The sequence below is a fragment of the Tachyglossus aculeatus genome, chromosome 15 (genome assembly GCF_015852505.1).
Source record: "Tachyglossus aculeatus isolate mTacAcu1 chromosome 15, mTacAcu1.pri, whole genome shotgun sequence".
NCBI lineage: Eukaryota > Metazoa > Chordata > Mammalia > Monotremata > Tachyglossidae > Tachyglossus > Tachyglossus aculeatus.
In genome coordinates this window covers 412,216-439,296 of record NC_052080.1, presented here as the reverse complement: position 1 = coordinate 439,296, position 27,081 = coordinate 412,216, and the positions used below count along the sequence as shown (strand labels likewise).

The 27,081-nt window shown below is 46.0% G+C and overlaps 1 protein-coding gene and 1 non-coding gene across 2 annotated transcripts in view; both read left to right on the top strand.

The window, feature by feature from the left end:
• Window positions 1–27,081, top strand: part of DMD (dystrophin) — a 553,630-nt gene that overhangs the window by 140,197 nt on the left and 386,352 nt on the right. The window contains exons 19-23 of the mRNA XM_038757068.1: window positions 26–206; window positions 18,044–18,189; window positions 21,479–21,694; window positions 24,267–24,380; window positions 26,165–26,320. Of these exons, the coding sequence (XP_038612996.1) occupies window positions 26–206; window positions 18,044–18,189; window positions 21,479–21,694; window positions 24,267–24,380; window positions 26,165–26,320 (813 nt within the window). The remainder of the gene's footprint in view (window positions 1–25; window positions 207–18,043; window positions 18,190–21,478; window positions 21,695–24,266; window positions 24,381–26,164; window positions 26,321–27,081) is intronic.
• TRNAR-UCU lies at window positions 15,250–15,336 on the top strand. Its single transcript is given in 2 exon segments — window positions 15,250–15,286; window positions 15,301–15,336. It is a non-coding gene; the product is annotated as a tRNA-Arg (tRNA).

Below are 27,081 nucleotides of genomic sequence, written 5' to 3'. Positions count from 1 at the left end.
TGACTTGTCTGGACGCCCCTCGCAGGACGACGGGGCGCGGCTGTCGGCCCTGCGGCCGCGCATCGAGCGGCTGCAGCTCCAGGGCCGCGGGCTGAAGGAAAGGGAGCAAGTGCCCGTCTTCCTCGACGCGGACCTCCTCGCCTTCACCAACCACTTCCAGCACGTCCTCGCCAACCTCCGGGACAGGGAGAAGCAGCTGCAGACCCGTAAGTTCCCGGTGGCGTCGTCCTCATTCCCCCTAGACCGCGGCTCTGATATCGCCGAGGTCTACCCTCTCAAACGCTTAGTACAGTCCTCGGCGCACGGGGAGCCCTCGAGAAACGTGACCGACTGCGATTCACGTAGAGAAGCAGCCTGGCTCAATCAATCAATCAATCATATTTATTGAGCACTCACTGTGTGCAGAGCACTGTACTGAGCGCTTGGGAAGTCCAAGTCGGCAACATATAGAGACAGTCCCTACCCAACAGTGGGCTCACAGTCTAGAAGACTTAATGGGGAGAGCACGGGTTTGGGAGTCGGAGGGCCCAATTCCGGCTCCGACGCTCGCCTGCTGTGTGACTGTGGGCCAGTCACTCGACTTCTCTGTGCCTCATCTGGAAAATGAGGATTCATATCATCATCATCAATCGTCTTTATTGAGCGCTTACTGTGTGCAGAGCACTGTACTGAGCGCTTGGGAAGTACAAGTTGGCAACATATGGAGACAGTCCCTACCCAACAGTGGGCTCACAGTCTAAAATAATAATAATATTATTATTATTAATAAGTGCTTAGTATTAATATTAAGCACCTAGTACAGTGCTCTGCACACCGTAAGCGCTCAATAAATACGATTGATGAATAATAATAATAATGGTGGCATTTATTAAGTGCTTACTATGTGCCAAGCACTGTTCTAAGCACCGGGGAGGTTACCGGGTGATCAGATTACGCCAACGCCGCCGGGAATCCGTCAGTCGATCCGTGGCATTTGTTGAGCACTTACCGTGGGCGAAACGCCGTAGTAAGGGCTTGAGGGTATATGTTGCCAACTTGTACTTCCCAAGCGCTTAGTACAGCGCTCAGCACACAGTAAGCGCTTACTATGCGCCAAGCACTGATCTAAGTGCCGGGGAGCTAACCAGGTGATCAGGTTGTCCCACGGGGGGCCCACAGTCTTCATCCCCGTTTTACAGATGAGGGAACTGAGGCACAGAGATGTGAAGCAACTCACCCCCAAGTCACACACGTGACAAGTGGGGGAGCCGGGATTTGAACCCATGACGCCTGACTCTGAAGCCCATGCTGTGAGCCCCCCGTGGGACAACCTGATTACCCTGAATCTACCCCAGCGCTTAGCACGTAGTAAGCGCTTAACAAATAGCAGTATCATTATTACTAATAATCATTACTGACTAATTGAGTGGCACTTAGCCTTGTGCTGTGTCGTACACTCCCAAGCGCTCGAGCAAAACAATACACTGATCGATTAATCGGCCGATCGGAGGGCAGGGTCAATGCCGCCGGGAATTCTATCAGTTGAGCACTTACCTTGGGCGAAACACTGTAGTAAGGGCTTGTTGCCAACTTATACTTCCCAAGCGCTTAGTACAGCGCTCTGCACACAGTAAGCGCTCAATAAATACCATTGAATGAATGAATGAGAGGGCACAGAGCAGTTGAGATGATAGTGGATACCCGCCGCGAAGGACTTTTGGTCCAAAAGGGGAGATGAAGTGCCGGAGTCATCGGGCAGGGCCGACGCCGCCAGCGATCGATCGGGGGTATATTTTGAGCGTTTTCTGTGTGCAAAGCGCTGTGCTAAGCACGTGGGAGAGTTGTCAGACGTGCTCCCCGCCCACCGGGAGAATCCGGTCCACGGGAGGAGGTGAAGAGGCCGAATCGGCCCCCGCGTCCCAACGGTGAAGACCCGTGTCTTCGGTCAGGGCCGACGGAGCGGGATTCGCGACGATGAGAAAATTCCTTCCCCGAATCGTATTTACTGAGCGCTTCCGGCGGGCAGAGCCCTGCCTCAGACTGTGAGCCCGCTGCGGGTAGGGATTGTCTCTACTTGTTGCTGAATTGGACGTCCCAAGCGCTTCGTGGAGTGCTCTGCACGCAGTAAGTGCTCCTAAAATGGGGTGTGAATGAATGCATGAATGAGAGTAATAATAATAATGGCATTTATTAAGCGCTTACTATGTGCCAAGGACTGTTCTAAGCGCTGGGGAGGTTACAAGGTGATCAGGTTGTCAGCTCACAGTCTTCATCCCCATTTTACAGATGAGGGAACTGAGGCACAGAGAAGTGACGTGACTTGCCCAAAGTCACACAGCTGACAATTGGCGGAGCTGGGATTTGAACCCACGTCCTTCTGACTTCAAAGCCCGGGCTCTTTCCACTGAGCCACGCTGCTTCTCAATAGAGTAAATAATTACTCTATTTTACATGTACAAAAAACTATTCTGCTTATTTTGTTAATGATGTGCGTAGTAATAATGGCATTTATTAAGAGCTTACTATGTGCAAAGCACTGTTCTAAGCGCCGGGGGGGATACAAGGTGATCAGGTTGGCCCAAGGGGGGCTGTGAAGTGAAGTGACTTGCCCAAAGTCACATAGCTGACAATTGGCTGAGCCGGGATTTGAACCCATGACCTCTAACTCCAAAGCCCGGGCTCTTTCCATTGAGCCACGCTGCTTCTAGATGTGCAGCTAGCTTTATTTTTATTTATTCTGATGACTTGACACCTGCCCACTTGTTTTATTTTGTTTTTATTTTGTTGTTCCCCCTTCTAGACTGTGAGCCTGTGGTTGGGTAGGGACTGTCTCTATATGTTGCCAACTTGTACTTCCCAAGCGCTTAGTACAGTGCTCTGCACACAGTAAGCGCTCGGTAAATACGATTGAATGAATGAATGAATAATAATTAATGTTGGTATTTGTGAAGCGCTTCCTATGTTTAAAGCACTGTTCTAAGCACTGGGGGGAATACAAGGAGATGAGGTTGTCCCAAGTGGGGCTCACAGTCTTCATCCCCATTTTACAGATGAGGGAACTGAGGCACAGGGAAGTGAAGTGACTTGTCCAAGGTCACACAGCAGACGTGGGGGAGGCGGAATTCGAACCCATGACCTCTGACTCCCAAGCCCACGCTCTTTCCACTGAGCCATGCTGCTTCTCTAATAATAATAATTGTGGTATTTGTTAAGCACTTACTCTGTGCCAAACACTGTTCTAAGCGCTGTGACAGAGAAGCAGCGTGGCTTAGTGGAAAGAGCCCGGGCTTTGGAGTCAGAAGTCATGGGTTCGAATTCCGGCTCCGCCACATCTCCTGTGTGACCTTGGGCAAGTCACCGTCTCTATGTGTTGCCAACTTGTCCTTCCCTAGCACTTAGTACAGTGCTCTGCACACAGTAAGCGCTCAATAAATACGATTGAATGAATTGAATAAATGAATGAACTTCTCAGATCCTCAGTTACCTCACCTGTCAAATGGGGATGAAGACCGTGAGCCCCACGTGGGACAATCTGATCACCTTGTCTCCCCCCAGCGCTTAGAACAGTGCTTTGCACATAGTAAGCGCTTAACAAATGCCATCATCGTTATTATTATTATTAGATACAGGGTAATAAGGTTGTCCCACGTGGGGCTCACAGTCTTAATCCCCATTTTACAGATGAGGCAATTGAGGCAAAGAGAAGTTAAGTGGCTCGCCCGAGGTCACACATTGCTTTTCCCAACAGAGATTTCGTTTGGGTTTGTTTTCAGAAATGGTCTGCTTCCATTTTCCCTTTTCGTTCCCCGCGTCCCCGTCCCTACAGATAAAACTCCGGCGTCTCTCTTTTTTTGCCGCATTCCCGACTCCTTTAATTGAAAAATATTTAAGGAATGATGGGGGAGCCCTACTTTGGGGTGAAGAGTTCCAAGGATTCATTATCTTCTTCTAAATTCTTCTCGGAGAAGGTATTTTAATGAGATTAAAAAATTCCGTTTCCCAAACAGCTGAAATCCTCACGGTTAGGTCTGTGCACGGAGACACAAAGAATACCTAAAATATATTCTGCGAGGACGGGGCCAAAGCCTTAAATAGCGGTTAATGAGATCTTCTAGACTGCGAGCCCACTGTTGGGTAGGGACCGTCTCTCTATGTCGCCAACTTGGACTTCCCAAGTGCTTAGTACAGTGCTCTGCACACAGTAAGCGCTCAGTAAATACGATTGAATGAATGAATGAATACAAGACACTGTACTGAGCGCTGGGATGGATACAAAGCAGTATAAATACAAACACACACTCACACACAACTCGTATTCATATTCAATCATATTTATTGAGTGCTTACTGTGTGCGGAGCACTGTACTAAGCGCTTGGGAAGTCCAAGTCCAAGTGAGCGCTCAATAAATACGATTGACTGAATGGATGAATCCCTGTAACAGCTGGTTAAATGAAAAAATAAGTAGCGTTTGATGGTACTGAAATACAAAAGCACTCAAGTCCAACGCAGATGTGGTGAAATGTTTCATTTCATCATCGAAAAGATTCCTATTTGTATTAGGAAATTACGACTATGCGCACTGGTCTGGGGGTTTCTCGAGTCCCTTGACTGCGCATTAGGGCATAAAATTTAGAAAGATTCATTCATTCATTCAATCGTATTTATTGAGCACTTACTGTGTGCAGAGCACTGTACTAGGTGCTTGGGAAGTCCTAGTCCAAGTAAGCGCTCAATACATACGATTTAATGAATGAATGAATGGATGAATCCCTGTAACAGCTGGTTAAATGAAAAATTAAGTAGCGTTTGATGGTACTGAAATACAAAAGCACTCCTTAAGTCCAACGCAGATGTGGTTAAATTATTCATTTCATCATCAAAAAGATTCCTATTTGTGTTAGGAAATTACGACTATGCGCACTGAGCGCACACGTCTGGGGGTTTCTCGAGTCTCTTGACTGCGTGTTAGGGCATAAAATTTAGAAAGATTCATTCATTCAATCGTATTTATTGAGTGCTTACTGTGTGCAGAGCACTGTACTAAGCGCTTGGGAAGTCCAAGTCCAAGTAAGCGCTCAATAAATACGATTGAATGATTGAATGAATGGATGAATCCCTGTAATGGCTGGTTAAATGAAAAAATAAGTAGCGTTTGATGGTACTGAAATACAAAAGCACTCAAGTCCAACGCAGATGTGGTGAAATTATTCATTTCATCATCAAAAAAATTCCTATTTGTGTTAGGAAATTACGACTATGCGCACTGAGCGTACACGTCTGGGGGTTTCTCGAGTCTCTTGACTGCGCATTAGGGCATGAAATTTAGACAGATTCATTCATTCAATCGTATTTATTGAGCGCTTACTGTGTGCAGAGCACTGTACTGAGCGCTTGGGAAGTCCAAGTCCAAGTAAGCGCTCAATAAATACGATTGAATGATTGAATGAATGGATGAATCCCTGTAATGGCTGGTTAAATGAAAAAATAAGTAGCGTTTGATGGTACTGAAATACAAAAGCGCTCAACGCTCAACGCTCCAACGCAGATGTGGTGAAATTATTCATCATCAAAAAAATTCCTATTTGTGTTAGGAAATTACGACTATGCGCACTGAGCGTACACGTCTGGGGGTTTCTCGAGTCTCTTGACTGCGCATTAGGGCATAAAATTTAGAAAGATTCATTCATTCATTCAATTGTATTTATTGAGCGCTTATTGTGTGCAGAGCACTGTACTGAGCGCTTGGGAAGTCCAAGTCCAAGTGAGCGCTCAATAAATATGATTGAATGAATGGATGAATCCCTGTAACAGCCGGTTAAATGAAAAAATAAGATAAGTAGCATTTGATGGTACTGAAATACAAAAGCACTCCTTAAGTCCAACATGGATGTGGTGAAATTATTCATTTCATCATCAAAAAGATTCCTATTTGTATTAGGAAATTATGACTATGTGCACTGAGTGCACACGTATGGGGGTTTCTCGAGTCTCTTGACTGCGCGTTAGAACATAAAATGTAGAAAGATTCATTCATTCATTCAATCGTATTTATTGAGCGCTTACTGTGTGCAGAGCACTGTACTAAGTGCTTGGAAAGTCTAAGTGCGCAATAAATACGATTGAATGAATGAATGGATGAATCCCTGTAACAGCTGGTTAAATGAAAAAATAAGTAACATTTGATGGTACTGAAATACAAAAGCACTCCTTAAGTCCAACGCAGATGTGGTGAAATTATTCATTTCATCATCAAAAAGATTCCTATTTGTATTAGGAAATTACGACTATGCGCACTGAGCGCACACGTCTGGGGGTTTCTCGAGTCTCTTGACTGCGCATTAGGGCATAAAATTTAGAAAGATTCATTCATTCATTCAATTACATTTATTAGCGCTTACTGTGTGCAGAGCACTGTACTAAGCGCTTGGGAAGTCCAAGTCCAAGTAAGCGCTCAATACGATTGAATGATTGAATGAATGGATGAATCCCTGTAACGGCTGGTTAAATGAAAAAATAAGTAGCATTTGATGGTACTGAAATACAAAAGCACTCAAGTCCAACGCAGATGTGGTGAAATTATTCATTTCATCGTCAAAAAAACTCCTATTTGTGTTAGGAAATTACGACTATGCGCACTGAGCGTACACGTCTGGGGGTTTCTCGAGTCTCTTGACTGCGCATTAGGGCATAAAATTTAGAAAGATTCATTCATTCATTCAATCGCATTTATTGAGCGCTTACTGTGTGCAGAGCACTGTACTAAGCGCTTGGGAAGTCTAAGTGCTCAATAAATATGATTGAATGAATGAATGGATGGATGAATCCCTGTAACAGCTGGTTAAATGAAAAAACAGGTAGCGTTTGATGGTACTGAAATACAAAAGCAACCAAGTCCAATGCAGATGTGGTGAAATTATTCATTTCATCATCAAAAAGATTCCTATTTGTGTTAGAAAATTACGACTATGCGCACTGAGCGCACACGTCTGGGGGTTTCTTGAGTCTCGTGACTGCGCATTAGGGCATAAAATGTAGAAAGATTCATTCATCCATTCATTCAATCGTATTTATTGAGCACTTACTGTGTGCAGAGCACTGTACTAAGCGCTTGGGAAGTCCAAGGCGGCAACGTCTAGAGACGGTCCCTACCCGACAGCGGGCTCGCAGTCTAGGAGGGGGAGACAGAGAACAAAACAAAACATATTAACAAAATGAAATCAATAGAATAAATTTGTACAGATAAAATAAAAAGAAAGATAAACCAAGGGCAACGAGAACTAGAAAATTCTTTCTCCTCCTCTTAGAGGATTGTATCTAATCACATTTTATCTAATGATTTTATTTGATTTTGCCGGTATCTGATTCATTTATCTAGATTTGATCCAATTAAAGGATTTTATCTAATAAAACCCCGTTGGAAATTGCGGGTTTCAAATTAGCAAGAGTCTCAGCTCCCTCTCGTGGCGCTTAATGCTCTGTTCATTCGCCCTCCTGTAATTTGGTGGTAAATTCAAAATACCCTAAATTTATAACACCACAATTTATTACAATACAATTGTATTACAATTCTTACAATTTCTTACGATAAAATCACTTTTGATAGCTACCGCAGAACCTGCGGCTTAATTGGCGCATCCCCCAATTAAAATGAAAGCCCGAGAAGAGGGAAACTACAGCGGCTTAATGCCAGGCAAAGGAACTAAGTATTTAAATGATTTTTTTGCCCCAAATTTTGCCTTTGTAATAATAATAATAATGTCGATCGATCAATCAGTCATATTTATTGAGCGCTTACTGTGTGCAGAGCATTGTACTAAGCGCTTAGGAAGTACAACTAAGCGCTTGGGTGATGATGATAGTGTTATCATCATCATCATCAATCGTATTTATTGAGCGCTTACTGTTTGCAGAGCACTGTACTAAGCGCTTGGGAAGTACAAGTTGGCAACATATAGAGACAGTCCTTACCCAACAGTGGGCTCACAGTCTAGAAGGGGGAGACAGAGAACAAAACCAAACATACTAACAAAATAAAATAAATAGAATAGATATGTACAAGTAAAATAAATAAATAAATAGAGTAATAAATATGTACAAACATATTAAGTGCTTACTATGTGCCAAGAACTGTTCTATGTGCTGAGGTGGAGACGACGTAATCCGGTCGGCCCACGTGGGGCTCACAGGCTTAATCCCCATTTTACAGATGAGGTAACTGAGGCACAGAGACGTGACGTGATTTGCCCAAAGTCACCCAGTTGATAAGTGGTGGAACCGGGATTAGAACCCATGTCCTCTGACTCTCAAGCCCGTGTTCTTTCCACTAATAATAATAATAATAATGGCATTTATTAAGCACTTACTATGTGCAAAGCACTGTTCTAAGCGCTGGGGAGGTTACAAGGTGATCAGGTTTTGCCGCAGGGGGATCACAGTCTTAATTCCCATTTTCCAGATGAGATAACTGAGGCCCAGAGAAGTGAAGTGATTTGCCCAAAGTCACACAGCTGACAATTGGCCCAGCCTTCCTTCCTTCAGTCGTATTTATTGAGCGCTTACTGTGTGCAGAGCACTGTACTAAGCGCTTGGGAAGTCCAAGTTGGCGACATATAGAGACGGTCCCTACCCAACAGTGGGCTCACAGTCTTGAAGGGGATTATGCAAAGATCAATCGATCGATGGTATTCAGTGCTTACTACAGGCAGGACTCTGTACTGAACGCTTGGGAGAGCCCAGTGAGAAGCAGCTGGCTCAGTGGCAGGAGCACGAGCTTGGGAGTCAGAGGTCGTGGGTTCTAATCCCGGCTCCACCACCACTCCTCCCGCATCAATTAATCAAGGGTATTTACTGAGTGCTTCTGTGGGCAGAGCACCGAGCTAAGGACATGAGAGACTAAAACAGAGTTGGTGAACATCTTGGAGAAGCAGCGTGGCTCAGTGGAAAGAGCCGGGGCTTTGGAATCAGAGGTCACGGGTTCAAATTCCGGGTCCTCCACTTGTCAGCTGTGGGACTTTGGGCCAGTCATTTCACTTCTCTGGGCCTCAGTACCCTCATCTGTAAAATGGGGATTAAGAATGTGAGCCACGTGTGGGACAACCTGTCCAGCGCGTAGAACAGTGCTTTGCACATAGTAAGTGCTTAATAAATAACATTATTATTATTATTATCATTACCGTGTATCTACACCAGTGCTTACAGCAGTGTTTTGCACATAGTAAGCGCTTAATAAATGCCATTATTATTATTATTATCATTACCATGTATCTACCCCAGTGCTTAGAACAGTGCTTGGCACATACTAAGCGCCTAATAAATACCATTATTATTATTATCATCATTACCTTGTATCTACCCCAGTGCTTAGGACAGTGCTTGGCACATACTAAGTGCTTAATAAATGCCATTATTATTATTATCATTACCTTGTATCTACCCCAGTGCTTAGAACAGTGCTTGGCACATAGTAAGCGCTTAATAAATACCATTATTATTATTATCATTACCTTGTATCTACCCCAGTGCTTAGAACAGTGCTTGGCACATAGTAAGCGTTTAGCAAATCCCATCATTATTATTATTATTATCATTTTTATTATTATCAGTCAATCAACGCTGTTCATTGGGTGTTTACCTTGGGTGGAGCGTGAAATTGAGCACTTGAGAGGGTACAAAGAGAAGCAGCGTGGCTCAGTGGAAAGAGCCCGGGCTCTGGAGTCAGAGGTCATGGGTTCAAATCCCTCCCCCGCCAATTGTCAGCTGTGTGACTTTGGGCAAGTCACTTCACTTCTCTGGGCCTCAGTGACCTCATCTTTAAAATGGGGATTAAGAATGTGAGCCCCATGTGAGACAACCTGCCCAGCACTTAGAACAGTGCTTTGCACATAGAAAGCGCTTAATAAATACCATTATTATTATTATCATTACCTTGTATCTACCCCACTGCTTAGAACAGTGCTTTGCATGTAGTAAGCGCTTAATAAATACCATGATTATTATCATTACTGTGTATCTGCCCCAGTGCTTAGAACAGTGCTTGGCACATAGTAAGCGCTTAATAAATTCCATTATTATTATTATCATTACCTTGTATCTACCCCAGTGCTTAAAACAGTGCTTGGCACATAGTAAGCGCTTAATAAATACCATTATTATTATTATCATTACCTTGTATCTACCCCAGTGCTTAGAACAGTGCTTTGTACATAGTAAGCACTTAATAAATACCATTATTATTATTATCATTACCTTGTATCTACCCCAGTGCTTAGAACAGTGCTTGGCACATAGTAAGCGTTTAGCAAATCCCATCATTATTATTATTATTATTTTTATTATTATCAGTCAATCAACGCTGTTCATTGGGTGTTTACCTCGGGTGGAGCGTGAAATTGAGCACTTGAGAGGGTACAAAGAGAAGGAGCGTAGCTGAAGAGAAGCAGCGTGGCTCAGTGGAAAGAGCCCGGACTTTGGAGTCAGAGGTCACAGGTTCAAATCCCGGCTCCTCCACTTGTCAGCTGTGTGACTTTGGGCAAGTCCCTTCACTTCTCTGGGCCTCAGTGACCTCATCTGTAAAATGGGGATTAAGATTGTGAGCCCCACGTGGGACAACCTGATCGCCTGGGAAGCAGCGTGGCTCAGTGGAAAGAGCGCGGGCTTGGGAGTCAGAGGTCATGGGTTCAAATCCCGGCCCCGCCACTTGTCAGCTGTGTGACCTTGGGCAAGCCGCTTAACTTCTCTGTGCCTCAGTTCCCTCATCTGTAAAATGGGGATGAAGACTGTGAGCCCCAAGCGGGACAACCTGATCACCTTGTAGCCCCCGCCAGCGCTTAGAACGGTGCTTTGCACATAGTAAGCGCTTAATAAATGCCATCATCATCATCATCATCACCTTGTATCATCATCAATCGTATTTATTGAGCGCTTACTGTGTGCAGAGCACTGTACTAAGCGCTTGGGAAGTACAAATTGGCAACATATAGAGACAGTGCCTACCCAACAGTGGGCTCACAGTAACCTCCCTAGCGCTTAGAAGGGTGCTTTGTACATAGTAAGCGCTTAATAAATGCCATTGTTATTAATCAATCAATCAATCGTATTTATTGAGTGCTTACTGTGTGCAGAGCACTGTACTATTATTATTAGTAGTAGTGATTATAATTAGTAATAATTATTGCTATTATTATTACAATACAAAATTGTTAGTAGACACAATCCTTACTATTAAGGAGTTTACAGTCTAGTACATAGAAACCCACCTCTCTCCAGGGCACCTCTTCGATCTGCTCTGGGGAGAGGGGGGCAGGGGAACCTAATCATTCTCTCTAGTGGATGTCTGTTGTCTATAAGTGCTGTCTATAAGGGTTGTCTGTAAGGGTTTGTCTTGCCATCCGCCCTCTCAAATGGGTCATCCGTCGGGTTCAGTGGTTCCCCCGATCCTCGAGCGATCCTCCATCCCCTGCAATTTTCCACAACCCCCATTCCCGCCGGGTGGTTCCTGTGATTCAACCCTGAACCGGATTTCGGCGTGGAACACCTCACCATGTCGCGACGACCCGAATGTGTTTGAAAATTCACTTCAGGAGCAGCAAAGAGGCCTGAGTTCGGGCTTCCCCTGTTGCGTGACTTGAGACGGGCAGCTCAACTTCTCTGTGTCTCATTTTCCACTTCAGAAAAATGGAAATTAAATAGCTGTTCCCTTTCCCCCGTAGACCGTGAGCCCCGTGAGCCGATTATCTGGTATCAACCCCACCACTTAGTACAGTACTTGTCATATACTGTACTGTCTATACTGTCTGTACTGTACTGTACTGCCCCTTCCTTCCTCTCCCCCTCGTCCCCCTCTCCATCCCCCCCATCTTACCTCCTTCCCTTCCCCACAGCACCTGTATATATGTTTGTACATATTTTTTACTCTATTTATTTATGTATTTATTTTATTTGTACATATCTATTCTATTTATTTTATTTTGTTAGTATGTTTGGTTTTGTTCTCTGTCTCCCCCTTTCAGACTGTGAGCCCACTTTTGGGTAGGGACTGTCTCTATTTGTTGCCAATTTGTACTTCCCAAGCGCTTAGTACAGTGCTCTGCACATAGTAAGCGCTCAATAAATACGATTGATGATGATGATGATATACAAATACCCCAGGTGTTGGTATTAAAATAATTGGTCAAGTGCAAATTACAGGGTGATTGCGGTTGAGTGTGTATTTCCCGCTTGCCTATAAGGTAAGGTATAGCTGTGCGCTCAGGCAGGGTAAGCCAAGGTGCAAGTGGTGTTTATTGAGTGTCTATCAGTTCTGAAATTTACCTCCATCATTTCTGCAGCGGTATGTAGAGTGATAGCTATCAAAGTAAAATGAACCGTGACAATCCTCAAACATGACCCACTTACACTTTGAATGAAGGCTTGGGAGTTATTGCTGTATTTTTTCCAAGTTGTCACTCAATACATACCTCGCGTTGCTCCTTTCTTCAGGATTTATCGTGAGGGTTTTTTCGGTATCGACGACAATTTATAAATAATCTATTTCCTCAGCAAAAGGTCTGCTGCTTTTTTGGTATCAGTGACAATTTATAAATCATCTATTTCCTTAGCAAGAGGTCTGCTGCTTTTTTGGTATCAGTGACAATTTATAAATCATCTCTTTCCTTAGCAAAAAATCTGCTGCTTAATTGTGTCAGGGAGATTTGCTGATTCAATTTGGGCTTTCTTTTCGGAGAGTTTGATCTGTTCTGTCGGACTGGCTACTGTGTTGTAAGTGTGTTCATTTTCTATTTCATTTTTTTTTTATTTGTTTTTTGAAATGCGTGGGCTAGTCTATGTGTGTCCGTGTCTTTTTCCTGTTTGTGCATCCAAAGAAGAGTTCTTAAAAGTTGGGCTTTTACTTTTCAAACCTTTATAATTTCCTACTATTATAGGCCTGTGTCTCTGAGGGAAATCCTTTCTAATTTCTCCACGACCCATCTTTTCCTCGCTTCAGAATGTCTCCAGAAGCTCATTTTCTTCACCGGGCCGTGTTGTGGTGATTCTTTTCATAAAGCGGCCCTGAAAATCCTGGGAATTTCTCCCCGGCCTTGATGGCTCTGGAGAGCTAGACTGATGTCTCTGCTCTAGGCCTCCAAGCACCACGATCCCCTCACTCCCTCGGCGACATTCTTCTTCCCCTTCTCGACTGTGAGCCTGCTGTTGGGCAGGGACTGTCTCTATATGTTGCCAACTTGGACTTCCCAAGCGCTTAGTACAGTGCTCTGCACGCAGTAAGCGCTCAATAAATACGATTGATTGATTGATTCCCAAGTGTTGGGGCTCCCCAGTTCTTCCTGCGATCCTGTTGCGTTCTTCTCATCCTCTCCATTTCAGATGGTGTCGGGGTTCGTGCCTTAGTTACTGTTTCGAACACCTGCCATCTGCCCTCAAATCCTCTGTTTGCTGAGTGATACCAGCCAAAACTCCACTTTTTTTTTTACCGTGGCAATTGGTAGGCACTTACTATGTGCGAGGCACTCTGCTAAGTGCTGGGTTAGATACAGACTAATCAGGTTGGGACACAGTCCGTGCCCCCCCATGGGATTCACCGTTTTAATCCCCGTTTTACAAATGAGGTCATTGAGGCCGGAGAATTTCTGATTCCCGGGCCCTATCCACTAGGCCTCGCTGTTCCTTCCGAGGGATCGTTATAATAATGACCTGTGATCATTATATAATGATCGTTATAATAATGATCTGTAATAACGATTACATAATAATTATATAATTATGTCCTCAGAAGAGGGTACGGGCAGCAGTGCAGAGAGTTTGACAAGTCATCTGATTTATCCTCTTTACGTGGGATACAGAAAACACAAGGGCAGAAGAGGATTCAATCAATCAATCAATCAATCGTATTTATTGAGCACTTACTGTGTGCAGAGCACTGTACTAAGCGCTTGGGAAGTACAAGTTGGCAACATATAGAGACAGTCCCTACCCAACAGTGGGCTCACAGTCTAAAAGGGGGAGATTCCCAAGGGTTAGGTTTTGCCAAGTTAAGCGGGAAAACTGAGAGGGAATCCGCTTGGTCTAATGGGTAGAGCATGGGCCTCGGACTCAGAGGACCTGAGTTCTAATTCCAGCTCCCCCACCTGCCTGCTGTGGACCGTAATTTCCCCGTGCCTCAGTTCCCTCATCAGTAAAATGGGGATTAATACTGTGAGGCCCGTGTGGGACGTCAATCAATCAATCAATTAATTGTATTGAGCGCTTACTGTGTGCAGAGCACTGTACTAAGCGCTTGATTGTGGATTGTGGACAGAGCACTGTACTAAGCGCTTGGGAAAGTACAACAATATAACAGACACATTCCCTGCCCCCAGTGAACTTACAGTCTAGACGGGGGAGAAAAGGGTCTTGCTTCTGACCTCCTGGGATGGATGCCCGGGATGGACCTCCCGGGACATGGATCGTGCCCAACCCGATGAGCTTGTATAACAATAATAATAATAATAGTGGCATTTATTAAACGCTTACTATGTGCAGCGCACTGTTCTAAGCGCTGGAGAGGTTACAAAGATATCAGGTTGTACCGATATAAATCGATATAAATAAATACATTAGCGATATTTGCAGAAGTGCTGTGGTGCTGAGGGAGGGGTGAATAAAGGATGCCAATCCAAGTGCATGGTTGACACAGAATAATAATAACAATAATAATAATAATAATAATGATCACATTTGTTAAGTGCTTACTATGTGCACAGCACTGTTCTAAGCGCTGAAGAGGTTACAAGGTGATCAGGTTGTCCCACGTGGGGCTCACAGTCTTCATCCCCATTTTCCAGATGAGCTACTGAGGCCCAGAGAAGCGAAGTGACTTGCCCAGAGTCACACAGCTGACAATTGGCGGAGCCGGGGTTTGAACCCGTGATCTCCGACTCCAGAGCCCGGGCTCTTTCCACTGAGCCACGCTGCTTCTGTTCCAGAGCTCAGTACGGTGCCTGGAACATAGTGAGCGCTTCACGGATACCATAAATAAAATGAAAGCTTCCTTGGAGAGGAGGCACACTGTAGGTTTACCAGCTGCCTTTAGGGCAATCTCATGAAGAGTCAAGGGAACAAACTCAGGTTACAAGTATTTATTGACGAGATGACCGCACTGGTTCAGTTGCTGAGGAAGCATCCATCCCGGAAAGTCGGAAGCAAGACCCCTTTCCTCCCCGTCTAGACTGTAATAATAATAATAATAATGATGGCATTTATTAAGTGCTTACTATGTGCAAAGCACTGTTCTAAGCACTGTGGCGCAATGGATAGCGCATTGGACTTCTAGTGCAGAGGAGGCAATTCAAAGGTTGTGGGTTCGAGTCCCACCAGAGTCGCATTTCTTTTCTTTTCCAGCGCTTAGAACAGTGCCCAGCGCTTAGAACAGTGCCAGCGCTTAGAACAGTGCTTTGCACATAGTAAGCGCTTAACAAATACCAACATTATTATTATTATTACAAGGCCAACAGTTTGTCCCACAGGGGGCTCACAGTCTTAATCCCCATTTTACCGATGAGGTCACTGAGGCCCAGAGAAGTTAAGTGACTCGCCCAGAGTCACCCAGCTGACAGTTGGCGGAGCCGGGATTTGAACCCATGACCTCTGACTCCAAAGCCCGGGCTCTTTCCGGTGAGCCACGCTGCTTCTCTCACTGTGGGCAGGGAATGTGTCTGTTATATTGTTGTGCTTTCCCAAGCGCTTAGTACAGCGCTCTGCACACAATAAATCCGACCGACTGACATCTTGCCCCGAGGAGTCGATTCCGGTGCCGGTGGCTTGCACGGCACGTCACGCTCTCTGGTCTTTGCCCCTAGACCGTGAGCCCGCTGTTGGGTAGGGACCGTCTCTAGATGTTCCCAACTTGGACTTCCCAAGCGCTTAGTCCAGTGCTCGGCACACAGTAGGCGCTCAATAAATACGACAATGAATGAATGAATGCTGGGACACTGAGCTTACAGTGACGTGCGTGTGTGGTTTCTGTCCACGTGACCGGTTCTTCATGGGACCCGCGCTACAACTCAGGTGTCCCAATTCGCAGAATTGGGCTCTTCATACTAGACCAACCTCACGAAAACATTTCTGCTGTCTAATTAATAATAATAATAATAATAATAATAGCATTTATTAAGCGCTTACTATGTGCAAAGCACTGTTCTAAGCTCTGAGGCGGTTAACAAGGTGATCAGGTTGTCTCACAGGGGGCTCACAGTCTTCATCCCCATTTTACAGATGAGGGAACTGAGGCCCGGAGAAGCTAAGTAACTTGCCCAAAGCTGATAAGTGGTGAAGCCGGGATTTGAACCCATGACCTCTGACTCCGAAGACCGGGCTCTTTCCGCTGAGCCACACTGCTTCTCAATCAATCAATCAGTTGTGTATTTTGAGTGCGTTCTGTGTGCAGGATACGGTGCCAAAGCGCTCGGGAGAGTACAACGCACCAATATAACAGACACATCCCCTCCCCGCAACGAGCTTACGGTTTAGAGGCGGCGGCGGACGTTAATAGAAATAACTCCTCTTTCTCTTGCCCACCTTTTAATCAGCCGCTCGGTGGAATTTATTGAGCACTCACTGTGTGCAGAGCACCGTACTCAGCACTTGAGAGAGCACAACGTGACACTCTATCAGACCCGTTCCCTGCCCGCCACAAGCTTACCGTCTCGTTTGGAAGAAGGATGTTAATATGAACAAATACATCTTTTCCTTGTCCAGCTTTCAATCCATCAGTGGTATTTATTGAGCACTTAGTGTGCACAGGGCATTGTACTAAATGCTGGGAGACTACAGCACGACAGTGTAACGGACGCATTCCACTTCTCTGCTGTGTGACCTTGGGCGAGCCACTTAACTTCTCTGGGCCTCAGTTACTTCATCTGTAAAAAGGGACGAAGAAAGTGAGCCCCTCCACAGCACCTGTATATATGTTTGTACATATTTTTTAACTCTATTTTATTTGTACGTGTTTATTCTATTTATTTTATTTTGTTAATATGTTTTGTTTTCTTCTCTGTCTCCCCCTTCTAGACTGTGAGCCCGCTGTCGGGTAGGGGCCGTCTCTATATGTTGCCAACTTGGACTTCCCAAGCGCTTAGTAGAGTGCTCTGCACACAGTAAGCGCTCAATAAATACGATTGAATGAATGAATGAGCAACCTGATCACCTTGTAGCCTCCCCAGCACTTTGAACAGTGCTTTGCGCATAGTAAGCGCTTAATAAATGCCATTATTATTATTATTATTACCCCAGCGCTTAGAGCAATCAATCAGTCAATCATTTATTTATTTTACTTGTACATATCTATTCTATTTATTTTATTTTGTTAGTATGTTTGGTTTTGTTCTCTGTCTCCCCCTTCTAGACTGTGAGCCCACTGTCAGGTAGGGACTGTCTCTAGATGTTGCCAACTTGGACTTCCCAAGAGCTTAGTCCAGTGCTCTGCACACAGTAAGCGCTCAATAAATATGACTGAATGAATGAACAAATGAACCTGATCGCCTTGTATCTCCCCCAGCGCTTAGGACATTGCTTGGCACATAGTAAGCGTTACTTGCCTCAGCTTACTGGGAAAAACTGAGAAAGTCGGGTTTTCCGTCTGGTTCACGCTGCGTTCTTTCAGCAGCAGTTCTGAGCATAACTCTATCGTCAAAAGATATTTTAAGCACGTTAGGTTTGGCCGTCGAAATTATTAGTCCATCCGGCAAAACTGTTCTGATACCCGAATTGTAATCCAGCGTGATGGGAATGTTGGGAAATCAAACCATCATCTTGCTTCAAAGTCCTTCACAAGTGGACTTCTTCATATATGTATTTTTTTAATTCTCAAAGTGCTACAATCACGCCTGTGTGGATCCAGGCACACCTGAAATGCCGACAGACAACAAGGGGAATTAAGTGATAAATCTTGGCCCACAGATGATTAAACATTTTCCGTTCCCACATGGACAACCAAGCAACGCGTCGGAATGCGCTGACAGCCTGCGAGGACGTAAAAACGGAGCTTGAAGCGGTTTAATTTTTCTCTCTTTCTCTTTCCTTTCGATGAAGTTTTTGACAGTTTGCCTCCTACACATTATCAGGAGACAATGAGAACCGTCCTCACGTGGATCGAGCGGGCAGAGACCGAACTGTCCGTGCCTCAGGTCGCTGTTACCGAACGGGAGACCATGGAGCGGAGGCTGAGGGATTTGAAGGTACGGGGCTCCGTTGGGGTGTATTTTGGGAAACTTACCGGTCGGAAACAGTGGAAGGCTTTCCGGTGACCCTTTAAATCGAAATGATTATTGAAATCATTGGGAAATCCTGACGGTATCACGTGCGGCTGAGACATAATCGTCGTCTCTGTCTCACAAGAGCTCCAAAGTGGTATTTATAATGCCGTTTTACGGCTGAATATGGAGCGCGTGATTTTTATAGGAGTCTCTGAGGCTTTCCGAAGGGCTGTTTTTCTTCCCAATCTGACTTGTTACTCCTATTAATTTCCAAGAGTACCGAAGTGAGATGGGTGGCGTGTCACTGGACGTTTATAAAGTTGCCGTGAATTCGAACCTCAAGTTGTAAGTTGCTGTGAAAGGATTAGGACCTGGGTTCTAATTCTGATCTCCGCCCTTGTCTGTCGTGTGACCTAAGGCAGGTCACTTGGCTTCTCCGTGCCTCAGTGACCTCATCTGTAAAGTGGGGATTAAGACTGTGAGCCCCATAAGGGCCAGGGACGGTGTCCAACCTGATTAGCTTGTAATAATAATAATAACAATGGCATCTGTTAAGCGCTTACTATGTGCCCAGCACTGTTCTAAGCGCTGGGGGCTGTTGGGTAGGGACTGTCTCTATATGTTGCCAACTTGTCCTTCCCAAGTGCTAAGTACAGTGCTCTGCACACAGTAAGTGCTCAATAAATATGATTGATTGATTGGGGGATACATTCATTCATTCTTGGGCAAGTCACTTCATTTCTTTGAGCCTCAGCTACCTCATCTGTAAAATGGGGATTAAGATTGTGAGCCTCACGTGGGGCAACCTGATCACCTTGTATCCTCCCCAGCGCTTAGAACAGTGCTTTGCACATAGTAAGCACTTAATCAATCAATCAATCAATCAATCGTATTTATTGAGCGCTTACTGTGTGCAGAGCACTGTACTAAGCGCTTGGGAAGTACAAAATGGCAACATATAGAGACAGTCCCTACCCAACAGTGGGCTCACAGTCTAAAAGGGGGAGACAGAGAACAAAACCAAACATACTAACAAAATAAAATAAATAGAATAAATATGTACAATCGAAATAAATAGAGTAATAAATACATACAGGCGTATATACATATATACAGGATATGCTTAACAAATGCCATCATTATTTATTATTATTATTATTCATTCATTCAGTTGTATTTATTGAGTGCTTACTGTGTGCAGAGCACTGTACTAAGCGCTTGGGAAGTCCGAGTTGGCAACATATAGAGGCGGTCCCTACCCAACAGCGGGCTCACAGTCTTGCCCAAAGTCACACAGCTGACAAGCAGCGGAGCCGGGATTTGAACCCGTGACCTCTGGCTCCCAAGCCCGGGCTCTTTCCACTGAGCCACTCTGCTTCTCGTGGCCTGATGGGTAGAGCACGGACCTGGGAATCAGAAGGACCTGGGTTCTAATTCTAATCTCCGCCCTTGTCTGCTGTGTGACTTCAAAGGAAAGTCACTTCACTTCTCTGTGCCTCAGTGACCTCATCTGTAAAATGGGGATTAAGACTGGGAGCCCCATAAGGGCCAGGGACTGTGTCCAACCTGATTAGCTTGTAATAATAATAATAATAATGATGGCATTTGTTAAGCGCTTACTATGTGCAAGGCACTGTTCTAAGCGCTGGGAGGATACAAGGTGATCAGGTTCGTTCATTCATTCATTCAGTGGTATTTATTGAGTGCTTAATAATAATAATAATGGTATTTGTTAAGCACTTACTACGTGCAAAGCACTGCTCTAAGCGCTGGGGGGGATACAAGGTGATGAGGTTGTCCCATGTGGGGCTCACAGTCTTAATCCCCATTTTACAGATGAGGTAACTGAGGCTCAGAGAAGTTAAGTGACTCACCCAAGGTCACACAGCAGACATGTGGCAGAGTCGGGATTCGAACCCATGACCTCTGACTCCAAGGCCCGGGCTCTTTCCACTGAGCCACGCTGCTTCCCTAATGATCAGGTTGTCCCACATGGGGCTCGCAGTCTCCATCCCCATTTGACAGATGAGGTCACTGAGGCTCAGAGAATTTAAGTGACTTGCCCCAGGTCACACAGCAGACATGTGGTGGAGCAGCGTGGCTCAGTGGGACGAGCCCGGGCTTTGGAGTCAGAGGTCATGGGTTCAAATCCCGGCTCCGCCACTTGTCAGCTGTGTGACTTTGGGCAAGCCGCTTCACTTCTCTGTGCCTCAGTGACCTCATCTGCCAAATGGGGATGAAGACTGAGCCTGCCATGGGACAAACCCGATCACCTTGTAACCTCCCCAGCGCTTAGAACAGTGCTTTGCACACAGTAAGCACTTAATAAATGCCACCATTATTATCATCACTATGTGGCGGATCCGGGATTCGAACCCCTAACCTGATTCTTTCCACCGAGCCACGCTGCACTCAGTACAGTGCTCGACACAAAATAAGCACTTAACAAATGCCGCTCTTACGAAGATTGTTATGAAAGCAGTACGGAAGGCGAGGACGTCGATCAATCAATCAATCAATCAATTGTATTTATTGAGCGCTTCCTTACTAAGCGCTTGGGAAGTCCAAGTTGGCAACATATAGAGACAGTCCCTACCCAACAGTGGGCTCACAGTCTAAAAGGGGGAGACAGAGAACAAAACCAAACATACAACAAAATAAAATAAATAGAATAGATATGAGCAGGCAAAATAAATAAATAAATAGAGTAATAAATATGTACAAACATATATCCATATATACAGGTGCTGTGGGGAAGGGAAGGAGGTAAGACGGGGGGATGGAGAGGGGTTAGTACAAGAGCTTAGTACAGTGCTCTGCACACAGTAAGTACTCAATAAATACGATTGATTGATTGATTGATCGGTAAATAGAGTAATAAATATGTACAAACATATATCCATATATACAGGTACTGTGGGGAAGGGAAGGAGGTAAGATGGGGGGGATGGAGAGGGGGACGAGGGGGAGAGGAAGGAAGGGGCTCAGTCTGGGAAGGCCTCCTGGAGGAGGTGAGCTCTAAGTAGTCTCGATGAATAAAAAAAAAGAGCGGCAAGGACGTCGATGAATAAAAAAAGAGCGTTAGGAATCCGCGGCTACTTTTAATAAATGCCGCAGGAACGGATTAGAGTGAATGCTTGGCAGCCGGTGTTTTCTCCGGTCCGTAACCGGGGGGTGAGCGGACGCTGTGCCTTTGAAGCAGAAATGTTTCCGTGGAATTGGGCTCGGGGGCAGGTTCCAGACGCTCACCCCATCCCGTCTCCCCGGGCAGGCCCTGCAGCGGGCCCTGCGGGAGCAGCAGCCGGGCCTCGACTCCCTGGGGATGGCCGTGGAAGAGCTGGCCCGCAAGGCCTCCTCCCGCCAGGCGGGCCCCAAGTACCGGGCCGAGGTCGCCGGGCTCCTCTCCCGCTGGAAGAAGTCCTCGGCCCGGCTGGCCGACGTCGGCCAGAAGCTCGAAGGGCAGTTGGCCCGACTGCACCAGTACCAGGTGAGGCCGCTTCGGTTTCCTCCGGCTCCCGCGCCCCGGCTTCATTCGTTCGTTCAGTCCTAATTCAACGAAGAGGTCACCCTGCATTCATTCATTCAGTCGTATTTATTGAGCGCTTACTGTGTGCAGAGCGCTGGACTAAGCGCTTGGGAAGTCCAAGTCGGCAACATATAGAGACGGTCCCTACCCAACAGTGGGCTCACGGTCTAAAAGGGGAAGGACTAGAAGGACGACCTGTACTTCCCAAGCGCTTAGTACAGTGCTCTGCACACAGTAAGCGCTCAATAAATACGATTGATGATGATGATGACGAGAAAACTAGTTTGGGCAACTCTTCCTCTATTTTTTTTTGGCAAAAAACCCAGAGTCATCGGTAGTCACCTCCCCTGCTGACACTGGGGTCGTTTTCATTGTAACACAGTTGCACCCCCACACACACACTGTGTCCTCTCATATTCCCTACAATCAAACAATCATATTTATTGAGCGCTTACTGTGTGCAGAGCACTGTACTAAGTGCTTGGGAAGTCCAAGTTGGCAACATATAGAGACAGTCCCTACCCAACAGTGGGCTCATAGTCTAAAAGGGGAAGGACTAGAAGAACTGGAAAACTAGTTTGGACAACTCTTCCTCTATTTTTTTTTGGCAGAAAACCCAGAGTCATCGGTAGTCACCTCCCCTGCTGACACTGGGGACGTTTTCATTGTAACACTATTGCACCCACACACACACACACTGTGTGCTCTACAATCAATCAATCGTATTTATTGAGCGCTTACTGTGTGCAGAGCACTGGACTAAGCGCTTGGGATGTCCAAGTCGGCAACAGTCCCTACCCGGCAATGGGCTCACAGTCTAGAATCAATCAATCAATCAATCAGTCGTATTTATTGAGCACTTACTGTGTGCAGAGCACTGGACTAAGCGCTTGGGAAGTCCAAGTTGGCAACATATAGAGATGGTCCCTACCCAACAGTGGGCTCACAGTCTAAAAGGGGAAGGACTAGAAGGACGAGAAAACTAGTTTGGGCAACTCTTCCTCTATTTATTTTGGGCAGAAAACCCAGAGCCATTGGTAGTCACCTCCCCTGCTGACACTGGGGACGTTTTCATTGTAACACAATTGCACCCCCACACACACACACACTGTGTGCTCTACAATCAATCAATCAATCAATCGTATTTATTGAGCGCTTACTGTGTGCAGAGCACTGGACTAAGCGCTTGGGAAGTCCAAGTCGGCAACAGTCCCTACCCGGCAACGGGCTCACAGTCTAGAATCAATCAATCAATCAGTCGTATTTATTGAGCGCTTACCGTGTGCAGAGCACTGGACTAAGCGCTTGGGAAGTCCAAGTTGGCAACATATAGAGATGGTCCCTACCCAACAGTGGGCTCACAGTCTAAAAGGGGAAGGACCAGAAGGACTAGAAAACTAGTTTGGGCAACTCTTCCTCTATTTGGCTGCTTGCGTGCTTTCCCAATCTTGATACAAAATGGGTAGATTCTATTCATTAATTATTTGTCCAAAAGATAGCGTTTGAAGTCGCAATATTTCCCGTTGCGCAAACACATCATTTTCTCAGTTGCCTTAGTTTTAGGTATTAACACCCCCTCCCACAGACAGAAAACTTCTACCTGATGCCTAAATTAGGCATTATTATTATTAGGCATTATTGGGCATTAGCATTATTAATGCCCAAACTAGGCATTATTATTATTAGGCATTATTGGCATTTCAAGGTCATGGGTTCAAATTCCAGCTCTATCAATTTTAGCTCTGTGACTCTGGGCAAGTCACTTAACTTCTCTGTGCCTCAGTTATGTGACTTTGGGCAAGTGACTTAACTTCTCTGTGCCTCAGTTACCTCATCTGTAAAATGGATATGAAGACTGTGAACCCCCCGTGGGACAACCCTGTATCTCTCTCTCTATTTCTCTTTCCATCTTTTCACAGTCTTCTAGACGCTGTCGGGTAGGGACCGTCTCTATATGTTGCCAACTTGGACTTCCCAAGCGCTTAGTACAGTGCTGTGCACACAGTAAGCGCTCGATTGAATGAATGAATCTCTCTCTCTGATTCTCTCCCTGCCTCTTGATCTCTCCCTCTGTCCTTCCTTGGCTCAGTGGAGAAGCAGCGTGGCTCAGTGGAAAGAGCCCGGGCTTTGGAGTCAGAGGTCATGGGTTCAAATCCCGGCTCCGCCAGTTGTCAGCTGTGTGACTTCGGGCAAGTCACTTCACTTCTCTGGGCCTCAGTGACCTCATCTGTAAAATGGGGATTAAGACTGTGAGCCCCCCGTGGGGAAGCAGCTTGGCTCAGTGGAAAGAGCCCGGGCTTTGGAGTCAGAGGTCATGGGTTCAAATCCCGGCTCCACCAATTGTCAGCTGGGTGACTTTGGGCAAGTCACTTCACTTCTCCAGGCCTCAGTGACCTCATCTGGAAAATGGGGATGAAGACTGTGAGCCCCCCATGGGACCACCTGATCACCTTGGAACCTCCCCAGCGCTTAGAACAGTGCTTTGCACATAGTAAGCGCTTACTAAATGCTGTCGTTATTATTATTATTCCAGAACGACATCGAAACCCTGAAGAAGTGGATGGCCGAAGTGGACGTTTTCCTCACGGAGGAGCGGCCCGCTCTGGGAGACCCCGACGTCCTGGAGAAGCAGCTGGAGCAGTGCACGGTAAGTAGTCCGGCTCTTCCCGGCGGCCGGGCCCGGATTGAGGAGGGCCCCGATCCTCCACTCAAACAGTAGTCAGCGCCGATCTCCTTCTGACTGCTACATGGGGCCCGGCTCTTCAGCGGAACCGACTGGAGCCGCTGTAAATCAATCAATCAATCAATCGCATTTATTAATAATAATAATAATATCGGTATTTATTAAGCGCTTACGATGTGCAAAGCACTGTTCTAAGCGCCGGGGAAGTGACAAGGTGATCAGGTTGTCCCCCGGGGGGCTCACAGCTTTAATCCCCATTTTCCAGATGAGGGAACTGAGACCCAGAGAAGTGAAGTGACTTGCCCAGAGTCACACAGCTGACAGTTGGCGGAGCCAGGATTTAAACCCATGACCTCTGACTCCAAAGCCCAGGCTCTTTCCACTGAGCCACGCTGCACTAAGCACTTAGTACAGTAAATCCAGGTCAAGTGTACTACCCAGGGGGTTGATTACTGTATTGATTTTATTTGTACGTATTTATTCTCTTTATTTCCTTTTGTTAATATGTTTTGTTTTGTTCTCGGTCCCCTGCTCCTAGACTGTGAGCCCGCTGTCGGGTAGGGACCGTCTCTCTGTATGTTGCCAACTTGGACTTCCCAAGCGCTCAGTACAGTGCTCTGCACACAGTAAGTGCTCAATAAATACGATTCAATGAATGAATTAATTATAATAATGATAATGGCATTTATTAAGTGCTTTCTATGTGCAAAGCACTGTTCTAAGCACTGGGGAGGTTACAAAGTGAGCAGGTTGTCCCACAGGGGGCTGACAGTCTTCATCCCCACAATAACAATAATAATAATGGCATTTATTAAGCGCTTACTATGTGCAAAGCACTGTTCTAAGCGCTGGGGAGGTTACAAGGTGACCAGTATGTCCCACGGGGGGCTCACAGTCTTCATCCCCATTTTACAGATGAGGTAACTGGTGCACATAGAAGTGAAGTGACTTGCCCAAAGTCACAGAGCTGACAATGGGCCGAGCCGGGATTTGAACCCATGACCTCGGACTCCAAAGCCCGGGCTCTTTCCGCTGAGCCGAGACTAGAATGTCTTGTGTTGTTTGTACCCCTGTGCTTAAGAGGTTGTGCATACATTGCTGAAGTGTGGAAGAACTCACAGTGTGTCTTTGTATCTACCTTTTTTATTCTGTTCCTATATGTTGCCAATTTGTACTTCCCAAGCGCTTAGTATAGTGCTCTGCACATAGTAAGCACTCAATAAATACGATTGATTGATTGATTGATTGATTGATTCCGCTCTGTACTTTATTGTAGCCTTTTTCTCCCCCGCTTGATTGCAAGCTCCTCGAGAGCAGGAATCCCGATTGCTATTTAAACTGCCGCTCGGTGCCCTGTCAGTGGAAAGAGCCCGGGCTTTGGAGTCCGAGGTCATGGGTTCAAATCCCGGCTCTGCCAGCTGTCAGCTGGGTGACTCTGGGCCAGTCACTTCACTTCTCCGGGCCTCAGTGACCTCATCTGGCCTCATTGCCAACTTGTACTTCCCAAGCACTTAGTACAGTGCTCTGCACACAGTAAGCGCTCAATAAATATGATTGAATGAATCTGGAAAATGGGGATGAAGGCTGTGAACCCCCCCTGGGACAACTTGATCACCTTGTCACCTCACCGGCGCTTAGAACAGTGCTTGGCACGTAGTAAGCGCTTAATAAATGCCATCATCATTATTATTATTATTATAAAAACAAAAAAAAGATAGCGATTGACGGAAGGATCGGCCGTTCTCTAGGTTTTAGTTAACGACATCCAGACCCTCCGTCCCAGCTGGAGCAGCGTGAACGCCACGGGGCAGCAGATGCAGAGCGAAGCCGAGTCGCGATTCGCCTCCGGCCTCCAGGCCGAGCTCACGGACCTCAACGCGCGGTGGGATCACATTTGCCAGCAGGTAGGGAGGCTCCTTCGTTCGTTCACTCGTATTTATTGAGCGCTTACTGCGTGCGGAGCACTGTACTAAGCGCGTGGGAAGCCCAAGCAGCGCGGCTCGGTGGAAAGAGCCCGGGCTTTGGAGTCAGAGGTCGTCGGTTCAGATCCCGGCCCCGCCAATTGTCGGCTGTGGGACTCTGGGCGAGTCACTTCACTTCTCTGGGCCTCAGTTCCCTCATCTGGAAAACGGGGATGAAGACTGTGAGCCCCCCGTGGGACAACCCGATCGCCTGTAACCTCCCCAGCGCTTAAAACAGTGCTTTGCACATAGTAAGTGCTTAATAAATCCCACCATTATGATCATTATTATTATTGTAACCTCCCCAGCACTTAGAACGGTGCTTGGCACATAGTAAGCGCTTAATAAACATTTGCGGTCATAAAAAAACAGCGGATGACACATTGGTGACGCGTGGCACGGCGCAGAATAAACACTTTGCGGTCATAAAAAAAGACACAGTGGGTGACACTTTCGTGACGCGTGGCACGGTGCAGAATAAACACTTTGGCGGTCATAAAAAAACCAACACAGCGGGTGACACATTCGTGACGCGTGGCACAGCGCAGAATAAACATTTGCGGTCATAAAACAGCGGATGACACATTGGCGATGCGTGGCACGGCACAGAATAAACACTTTGCGGTCATAAAAAAACGACACAGTGGGTGACACTTTCGTGACACGTGGCACGGTGCAGAATAAACACTTGGCGGTCATTAAAA